Below are 10727 nucleotides of genomic sequence, written 5' to 3' on the forward strand. Positions count from 1 at the left end.
CTAGCTAGACTACTAATTACTTGTACCCTTGTTCCTTATTTTCTACTATTCTTGTACAAGTTAGACCTACTTTTTCTATAAGAACCAGGTACTGTAGAAGCAATTGTTGTTTACGTACACTTGCCTCACACATCTTCATATCCTGAAGCACAACTTGTGTTGCAGTAGTTGCTTAAGTAAAAAAGTGAGTTAAACACCCAGTGGCATTAAAACAAGAATATAAAATAAAAAATGAAATATATGCTCTGAGTACTTTAATTAAAGACATTTTTTAGTGAATTAGAAAATGAAATATATTTATCTGTTACTTTCTAATTCTTTAGACTTAATTTTAAGTGACTAAAAACTAGAATATATTTTTATTTAAAAAAGTATTTATTAAACTTTAAAAATGTAGTCATTTTGTAATGAAAAGTCTATACCATAAATTGCCTAAAGTTAATGTTAAAATTGGTGTTAACAATTTTTTTTTTAAAAAAAATACATTAATAATTTAAAAAATTTACTTTTTAGTGACTTATTTATTTCTCGTTAAATATTTAAAGCATATATTCGTTTCATCTAACTTTTTTATTAATTATTAACACAATATACACAGAAAATGTTAGAACCGTTTTGTTTTGTAACTCTTAAAATTGGTGTGAATGGAATTAGTGGAAAAAGCTTGGTTTTCATATGCATAACAAAACAAGTAATTTGATATTTCTACCAAGTTTTTCACTCCAATGAACTCAAATAATTATACAATTGATACCAATCTAGAAACATAGCTTTAAGAAGGTTCGTACATGCAGTCATGTACTCTCCTCTCAATTTAAATTTAAATATAAGTAAATTTAACTATCAAACATATGAATTAAGAAAGTCAATTATAATATTTAATTCAAAAAATTATCCTAAAATGCCTTTAGTAGTAGAAGTGCTTATAGAATAAAAATAAATGATTCACGAAAAATAAGATTTTATCAAATAAAAGATATAATAAAAAAATTATCATTAAACAAAATAAAAATGAGTTAGTATTTACTTATATTTAGGTCTAAAATTATTTTTGTTATTTTTGATATTTAGATCTGGAGGGAGTATGTGATTTTAATCTATTGAAGATGCTACCGTTATTATTTATTGCCTTCTAAAAAAACTACGTACTAATGTTATTTATCCATAATATATTTTATATAAATTCTCAATTAATGAATTTTCTCATTAATTAAGGTGGGGGGTTTGGATTTTTTTTCCTTCGAATTCGATATGACAAATTATAAAAGCCTCAGTAGTTTGTTAGTGGTCACAGCCAATATATACCATAATTTAATTAACTTTAAATTATATGTCGATTAAAGTGTTGCAATTAACTTATAAAATTTAAATAATTTTGAGCCACGCCAGATTTTTCTTTCAATCTAAAACCGATAAATTAATATTTATTTGAATTGATGCTTTCAACTGTGAATTTGTAAAGAGGGTTATAAAATGCAAAAACAGTCGACTTTCATGAAATAGTATGAACATGGCAAAATCGACTTGTTTAGCAAATCAAAGTAAGTGTATTTTTCAATGGCATATTTACATGTATATCTACGTAACAGAATTCAAATAGTTAGGGCTAAAAGACTTACTTATCATTGGCAGCGTTGGAAATGTATATATAGTATATAACTTTTAGGTATGTAGAAAGGCATTTATATATGTACATCATACAATATACAATATACTGCACCTCGCGGGGTCTTCAAATAGAGCGATTTAATTATGTCCCTTCGTAATATCTCAAGGTGCTTAGTTTTGCAACTGTGACATATATAAACACAATCTCTTAGTTAAATGAAAGTAATTTCCACCTCTAATTAAGACAACTTGACTTATCACGTCTATTCGCGGCATCGATTATTCTGTTTGAAACATGCAATGAAACAACCCTAGGCGTGGGCGATCATTTTAAAAAACCCAAAATGAGGATTTATGTCATTGAATACGTTATCAAAAGTGTATGTACCCTTAAAGGTAAACACTGCACAGCTCTTCGTATATTTAAAAATTTGTCTTGATAATGAAAATTCTGTAATATATATAACGGTCACCTTTTTCTTTTATATCTGCCACAAGGAAAAGAATAATCGGCCATTCAAGTTGTTAATCAAATAATAAAACCGTTTTTCGAATTCATGCACGTATATCTAATTTTATTCCAAGAGCCGAAATTCTGATGGACACTCTTTTTTTACTTCGCCATTTTCTCTGATAATCTTGAATCAGGCAATCAGCTGACGAATTTGATTGGAAACTGGAATAAAGAATTATGGCTTAGGAATATGAGGAGAATTTATTTTAAAAGACTGGTCCATTAATAAATGAGTCTCATAACTTAAATATTACATTATTTTCTTATTTTACTTAATGTACGCAGATCTCCTTTCCATAGTCTAGCTCTTAACCAAAATACTAGTTTTTATGATTATGATTTTGTTCGGGATAATTTTTTTTTCATAAACTATATTATAAAAAAGGTGAATAAGAAAGCAAAATAAATTGAATTTATCGCGTGATATAAAGTAGCCTCGATTTATTTTCCAAAAGTTATATGAAAGAATTTTAAAAAGAATGCTTAAGTTTTTTTAGAAAAAAAAAACTTTAAGTTGATTTTAACTTATGAGAGAAATTTAATTAGTTTACATATTTTCTTTTTTATAAATACTGATGAATGAAGACATTTATCAACTTAAAAGATGTAGAAAAGGTTAATTAAAAAGACTAATTTATTAAGGAAAAGAGTTGCTTTACAGAATTATCAAATTGATGAACTTTTTTTAATGTTTATGAGATTTTCATTTAACACTTAACTAATTTCTCTTTTAATAAATCAGTTCCTTTTAGAATAAAGTAATATTTTTAATGGCAATTAATTATATCTTAACCAAATATCAAACCCCATATTTTAGTTAAAAAATCAATGTGTAATGACTTATGTCTAATGATTTAGAAAGAATGAAGGGACGAAAGAGAATTCAAATCCCTCCGATTAATATTTTTTTTTTTATCAAAATTAAGAACTAAGATTCATGGATTAAAAGAAAATAATACTTCTAAGTTGTGTGGAGTCCTTATCAACCTGGATCAAAGGCTGAGGAGAAGACATTCCCGACGTGATGATGTGGGATGAAGAGAGTCTCAGCCAATGAAAGGGTGCCAAGTACCAGATGATGTGGCAGGATCAAATGGTCAGGCAGTGGCCAGTGGGATAGGCTTCACAGAGAGTTTAACTTTTTTTTTTTAACATTTTCGTTTGAGATACAACTACGAGATATTGAGGCTTATATATGTCTTTTTCGTGATGTATTGTATGAGGTTAAAATTAAAATTTTCAACAAAACTGAACTTTCACATTGATGATTTCTATATGATGTTTGTGAGGACAGAAACGTATTTAATTTCATCAAAATAACTACATCAACCCCCACCCCACCCCGTCCAAATGCCAATGGAACATTTTTTTAGACATAGTCCTTGTTCTTACACATTTTGCTTCTCCTCAACCACTTATATATTATGCGTCCATATTCTCTTATTAACTTGACACTTTTAGTCATGACTCTATAAGCTAGGTTTTTTCTTTTTTTGTTCCTGTTAATCAGCACTTGCAACTAAAAAAAAAATATAGCACATGCAAAGAACATCAGTACTTCAAATTTGGAGACACATAAAGACGATTAAGCCAATCCAAAACAATATTTTATTTTATTCAAATTTGATTAAAAATGTAAAATAAACCACAAGAATAAATAATTTATAAAGCCATTCAATGTTTATTATTAATTCAAGATAAATGTTAATCAGTATTTTTTAGTCACTTAGTTAAAGAATTTAAATGGATTTCGTAAAAATTATATTATCTATTTAGTGTGATTTTAATAATAAATATTTTTGTTTTAATTCCCCTGTCAGGCTGGTGAATTACAGGATATGGATGATAATTAACGTGAGGTTTGTTGAAAGTTATTTAGAAACAGAAGGGGTTAATTAGTAGTAATATTTAAGAATTGTATAAGAGTCCAAGATGAAGGTATAAAAAAACGGCAGTAGTAATGATGATGAATATAGTATTTTATAACATTGATTCTAACATCGCCCGCAAAACTCTATAATCACCCATCAATTTTTGGACTCCCACTGTCTCATGCTCCAGACCCTTCTTCTTTATCTCTCCTTCCAACTCCATCTCAACCCCTTTATAAATCTCCCCACACAACACCACTTCTACTAAATACACCTACCTACCTAGCTAACTACTTTCTCTTCTCTCTTGTCACCAACCTCCATGGAAATAGACATGGACATGGACTTCTCCGGTTACAGCACAATCACCAACACAATCCCCTCTTCTGATGATGACTATGGTTGCAACTGGAACCATTGGTCCCCCGTCGTCAACTGGGACGCCTTCACCGGCGCCCACGACGACTTCCACCACCTCATCGACTCCATCATGTGCGACAGCGCCGCCGCGGAGGAGGACAACCTCAGCCCCGACGATCACGCCGCCAGCAACTCCCCCTCCGCCTCCGTCACGGAGGAGGAGGAGGACGACGCCGACGAAGAAACCGGCCCCGTCGACGATTCCAAGGGCCTGAGAGTCGTCCATCTCCTGATGGCCGCCGCGGAGGCCCTCACTGGTGCTCCCAAGAGCCGCGACCTGGCTCGAGTGATATTGGTTCGGCTCAAGGAGTTGGTCTCCCACGCAGCGCCACCGCACGGCTCCAACATGGAGAGGCTCGCCGCCTACTTCACCGACGCCCTCCAGGGCCTGCTAGAGGGCGCCAGCGGGGGTGCGCACAACAACAAACGTCACCACCACTACAACATCATCACGTCGTCATGTGGGCCCCACCACCGCGACGATCATCATAATCACCAAAGCAACACCCTCGCGGCGTTCCAACTGCTCCAGGACATGTCACCCTACGTCAAGTTCGGGCACTTCACGGCCAACCAGGCCATCCTGGAGTCCGTGGCCCACGAGCGCCGTGTCCACATCGTCGATTACGACATCATGGAAGGGGTCCAGTGGGCCTCCCTCATGCAGGCCCTCGCCTCCAACAAAACGGGCCCACCGGGCCCACACCTTCGTATAACCGCATTGTCCCGCACGGGCTCCGGACGCCGCTCCATCGCCACCGTCCAAGAAACAGGGCGGCGCTTGACGGCGTTCGCAGCCTCCCTTGGTCAACCGTTCTCCTTCCACCATTGCAGGTTGGACCCCGACGAAACTTTTAAACCTTCGTCGCTTAAGCTGGTTCGCGGAGAGGCTTTGGTTTTTAACTGCATGCTGAACTTACCGCACCTTAGTTACCGCGCGCCGGATTCGGTAGCGTCGTTTTTGAGCGGAGCCAAAGCGTTGAAGCCGAGGCTGGTGACTTTGGTGGAGGAGGAGGTGGGGTCCAGTGCTGGAGGGTTCGTGGGGCGGTTTATGGAGTCGCTGCATCACTATTCAGCGGTCTTTGACTCGCTGGAGGCTGGGTTTCCGATGCAGGGGCGGGCCAGGGCGCTTGTGGAGCGGGTTTTCTTCGGCCCAAGGATAGTGGGGTCGCTGGGCCGCTTATACCGGACGGGGGAGGAGGAGAGAGGGTCGTGGGGGGAATGGTTGGGTGCGGCGGGCTTCAGGGGAGTTCCGATGAGCTTCGCCAATCATTGCCAAGCCAAGCTGTTAATTGGTCTTTTCAACGACGGCTATAGGGTAGAGGAGTTGGGGACCAACAAGTTGGTCTTGGATTGGAAATCTAGGCGCTTGCTTTCTGCCTCCCTTTGGACTCAGATTAATTCATTTTAATTGCCACGGAAACTCTATGTTTTACACTTTTACTTCTACTTCCAATTCATATTCTTTGCCTAAAGCAACCTCTTAAAACTTCAAACTTTTATTTATGGATACAAATTTCATCCTGCATGCCGCATTTACAATAAAATGCTACAGAACTTAATACAATGTCAATTATGAGAATGATAGGAATCGAAAGAAGAAAAAAATGTTGTTGTAAATTAATATTAATTATATAAATAATACATGTAATTCTTTCACGTTTTGGCATGAATCTGAGTTATAATTAAGTAATGAGTTCGTGTTCCCTCGTAAGCGCGTCATTGCTAGCCCCTACTCATGCTAAAAAATTAATTAGAAAAAAATCCCACTGCCATTGAGAAAGAACTGTGTCAAACATTAAATAGTTTTTTTGTGAAAAAATATAATCGTCAACCCAAATTTAGAAACAAGAGAGAAATAATAAAATAAAATAGAGAAAAAAAGACAGACTGTTTTTATTATTCTAAAAAAAAGACAAAGAGATAGATATATAATGAAAAGGAAACAAAAAGATTGGGAAAAAAATAGAAATGAAATAAAAAAAAAGTAAATATGCATTTGTAAGTAATCAATTTTTATTTTCAAAGCTAATTCATAGGGTTATAATCTTTGTATTCAAGTAAAAGATATATCCAATTACTTATGGTCATAAGCTCTTTTTTTTATATAAAAAAAAAGGAAAAGATTGTCCCCCGCCGCCTTAAAAAAAAAAAAGAGTTTCAAAAATTATCTTTTGAAATTTTCAACTAGTTTATTTGGAAGAATAAAAATAACGCATGCCTCTGCTTTTATGTACTTTTTATTTGTTCGATATACTGGAGTTGATTTTTACTCTCTTTTTTTCCAAAAATTCTCTAGATTGGGTCTTCCAATTGAGGATAGGACAACCATATTAGTATATTATAGTTCTTAAACATTTTTAAATTTTCCAATGTAAAATACGATGTGGTTTATGTTCTATGGTATGAAAACCTACGTACAACCACAACCATCGTAATTTGAATTATTCGGAGTTTGTCTCCTTATTCCTGTAAATATATGTTTTTCATTACCAAACCTGCAGGCTCCTTTGTTTTCCTCCTTTTATTTTATGGTGGTTCACTTTAGCATTATAAAAAAGATAAATGCTAACTAGTTAATGTCTCAAAGTATTGGCTAAAAAATTAAAAACAGAAAATTTTTTACTTTATAAAAATATTATCAAACTATTTTTATGTGTGTGTGCACTGTGCAGTGTGTAATTTTTAACATATTGTGTGCCTTTAATAAACTTACTTTAAAAAGTAATAATAGCTTTTTTAACATGTTTTTAAAACTTTAAAAGTAATTATTTTTTATAATATAAGTTTAAAACATATACATGCAAATTGTGTAATTTTAAAACTTTTACTTTTATCATAAATCTTTTACATCATTTTTCCACATAATTACTTTATAATTGGATAAATTATACTGGCGTCTTTTAAATTTTAGTTCAATTACATTTAGCATTCATATTGTTTCAAATGTAACACATTTTCTTGATATTCAATTATGATTATGCTTACCTCCTGTCTAGGAGAGGTAATTGAAATTATACTAAACTCTCCTAAAAGAAAGTTAATTAGTTTAACTTAGAAGAGGATTATTCATTATATAGAAAATTAAGTAAAACTCAAGGGATGCTAGTGTATTTTTTCTCTTTTATAATTTTGTAACAACTATGTAAATTTTTTATCAACCAATAAACTTATAATAAGAAGTTACAAATTTCATATTAATTTAAAGTAATAAACTCTTTAAAATAGTATCGTGCCACTAAGGCTTCATTTTTGTTCTTTCACATGTTCTACTTTTTCCTGATCAATGATTTTCTTGAAACCGATTCCTAGGAATCTCACATAAAGATATGATATACTTGAGCTTTATTTTGCCCGTATTAATATCTTACCTGGAAAAGGTATTATTGATCGGAAAATGAAGGTAACAGATCTGTTTTCATTGCATACGTATATGCTTTTTCTATGACACCGTAGTATTCAATACTTTTTTTTTTTGGATAGATATATTGGCGATCTATCTTATTCTTACAATATTATTAATATCATCGATCATAATCATATTGTTAAAAGTTTAATGCAATGTTTGTTTATTCTTATAATTTTCTCTATCTTATCTTTCTTTTCACTTTAATCAAGGCATTCTTGTTCTGGCTGGTAATCCAAATATATGTATATGCATGACATAGAAAGCCAACTCCTAAGACTGGTAAAATTGATCATTGATTAAATACAGATAACAAAAACGTTATATATAGAGGTTCAAATTAAACAAAAAAGCTAGACAAGGTGCTTTATTCGGCTATGATCCAGTCGCTCATTCCCCGGTTCATCCAAATTTGAACACACACACACACACATATATATATAAAAATTAAAAATTAAAATCATATATGACTATATAAAATAAAAAATTTACAAAATCATATAAAAATAAAAACTAAAATCAAAGTGAAATATATGGACAATAAATTTTTGAATTCTGACTTTTTTTTCATTCTGTTTCGACATACTGTAGAAGTACATAATTGTATTTGTCATATACAATATACATGCAATTGTAAGATAATAACCAAAAGAAAAATATACAATTACCAGAGACTGAGTCTCTTTTATGCTTTTTGTTTGATACATAAGTAAGTGAAATTCATATGTTTTGTTTTCCTTTCGAAATGAAAAGAAAAAGGAGAGGGAAGTATAGTCTTTTATATTAAATGAACAAAATCAACTTATTTTAGTGTATACTTTTAAGGATATTTATGTTATAATCAGTGATGGATCCAAAATTCTGAGTCAATAAGAACAATTTATTTTGAAAATATTTTTTTCACTATCATACATATAAAATATAAACATAATAATTGAAATAAAGTGTAATGAGCTGAAAAATTTCAACTTAATAAAACTTAAATTAGTTAGTAAAATGAAATGTGAGCAAAACTTAAAAAAAAAAGTTATCCAATAAAATATAAAATTTTACAAAAGTTGAAAAATTAACAACAGTAGGTTCAAATTATAAAAATAGAAGACGCAAGGAGATAATAATTGTAGATATATTTGTATTTTTTCAAAAGTAAGCCCTAATTTAAACTTGGGTCCCCATAATTATAATATATATATATATATATATATATATATATATATATATAATTAAAAAAATTATTTTTTTATCAAACACCTTATCAAATTATCTCATTTTTTATTTTTCATTTATTTCTGAACTAAACATTAACTTCTCATTTTTTTAATTGATCTGTTCGTTTTTTTATATTCATTTGTGTTGGGTTTGTAATTTATGGTTCTCAAATTTGCATTAATCCTCGACATTCGAATGAAAATAAAGGAAATTGCAGGGTGGCAGTGACGTAGTAGAATATATAGGGTAAAGAAATAATAGCAGGCGGTTGGTGGCACGTCCCCTTCTTCGGCGTGGGAGATTCCGCGGAATGTTCCGTACAATATATATTATAATTCAATAATTTTGCTTTTCAATTTTGTAACTATTCTATCAAACCTTACATAATTATGCAGCTTGTCGGGTCAGGATCATGTTCCTTTAACAACCCTAAGGTTTCATTTCCGCTGCTGCACAAATGGACTACCCTCTCCCAACCTTCAGAAGAAACATTCATCAGAAAAACTGACAACATTATCAATTCGAAAGAATTAATAAAGAATTGTAATCAAGATTGTAACTTTGCTTCTCTTCATCTTTCTTTGCCCCTCACTCAATTCTTCCTCTTCTCTTCTAAATTGTAATCAAGATTGTAACTTCAGTAAACTTTCGTCCTCGAATTATTCTTCCTTTGTATCTTTTATAGGCACAGTAAAAATTTTACACTCATATTTTAAATGATATGATTTGATTCAATGCTTTAATTGACTAGATTCATGTTATTGATAAAGGACATTGACATTTGTTAAACTAAGCCTCTTTGGCTAAGAAGTTGTGTACGGACTTAAGCAAGAAAGAAATAAAGAAAAAAGAAAATTCAGTACAGAGGGTGGAACATATAGTCATGCGGGTGAGATTCATCTTATGATATACAAAAATAGTCCATTATAAACCATTTTTACAACTGGTCCACCCTATAGATGTGTATATACAAAGCTTAATTAGGATGTATATACACGTCACTGGTGCAAAAAGAAAATTTTAGAACAATTCTTTAGAACGTTCTAAAAAATCAATTTTAACTATTCTAAAAGATATTTTCCGTAGTAGTAGTGTTGATTATATCATACAAAATTATAAATATTCCGTAATTCAAGAGATCTTCTGCAATGTCATTTCTTTTATTAGTTAAACAGTCTGATCAATTTTAAGCAAATGCGTGTTTGTTATTGCCAGGCATTGCACATTGTCGTACGTAAATTTAGATGCCGTGAGTGTAAATACATATAGCGTCTCCATAGTTTATCATTTATTTGATCAGTACACTAGTCATTAGTCAACGGCATGAAGATACAGCTTAGCTAGCTAATCGATTTTTTTATTCTATTCAATGGGTTTGGGGACAAATCATGGTGTAACACTTTCTATAGAACTTATCCTTAGCTTATAAGCTAGTTATTTCTTATAAGAAACAAACTAACATTTATCTGATAAAAAAAAAATAATTCTTATAAACAAGCCTTTCAGTTAGCTAGTTAATAAATTAATTGTATCCATGTGTGCGAGAGAGTGGAGTTTCAACCCTACTAAGTTTAGAAAACGATATCTTATATTGAAAAGAAAAAGAACAATTTTTTAAAATGAGTTATTGAGGTTAATATTCAGATTTCAGATCCTCCTTAATTTGGGCTATCCAAGATTTAAAATTGGGTCAAAGATA

At 32.1% G+C, this 10727-nt stretch overlaps 1 protein-coding gene across 1 annotated transcript; it reads left to right on the plus strand.

Moving 5' to 3' along the window:
* Positions 1-4107: 4107 nt before the first annotated feature.
* On the plus strand, positions 4108-6010 carry LOC114410447 (nodulation-signaling pathway 2 protein-like). The gene has a single exon (XM_028374391.1). It carries the CDS (start codon positions 4316-4318, stop codon positions 5822-5824), a length of 1509 nt encoding a protein of 502 aa, XP_028230192.1. The 5' UTR covers positions 4108-4315; the 3' UTR covers positions 5825-6010.
* The last annotated feature ends 4717 nt before the right edge of the window (positions 6011-10727 follow it).

Source organism: Glycine soja, chromosome 4 (assembly GCF_004193775.1).
Source record: "Glycine soja cultivar W05 chromosome 4, ASM419377v2, whole genome shotgun sequence".
NCBI classification, from domain to species: Eukaryota; Viridiplantae; Streptophyta; class Magnoliopsida; order Fabales; family Fabaceae; genus Glycine; species Glycine soja.

Bases quoted from the DNA above. Each gene is read 5' to 3' on its own strand.
- LOC114410447 (XM_028374391.1), top strand. From the start codon at position 4,316: ATGGAAATAGACATGGACATGGACTTCTCCGGTTACAGCACAATCACC.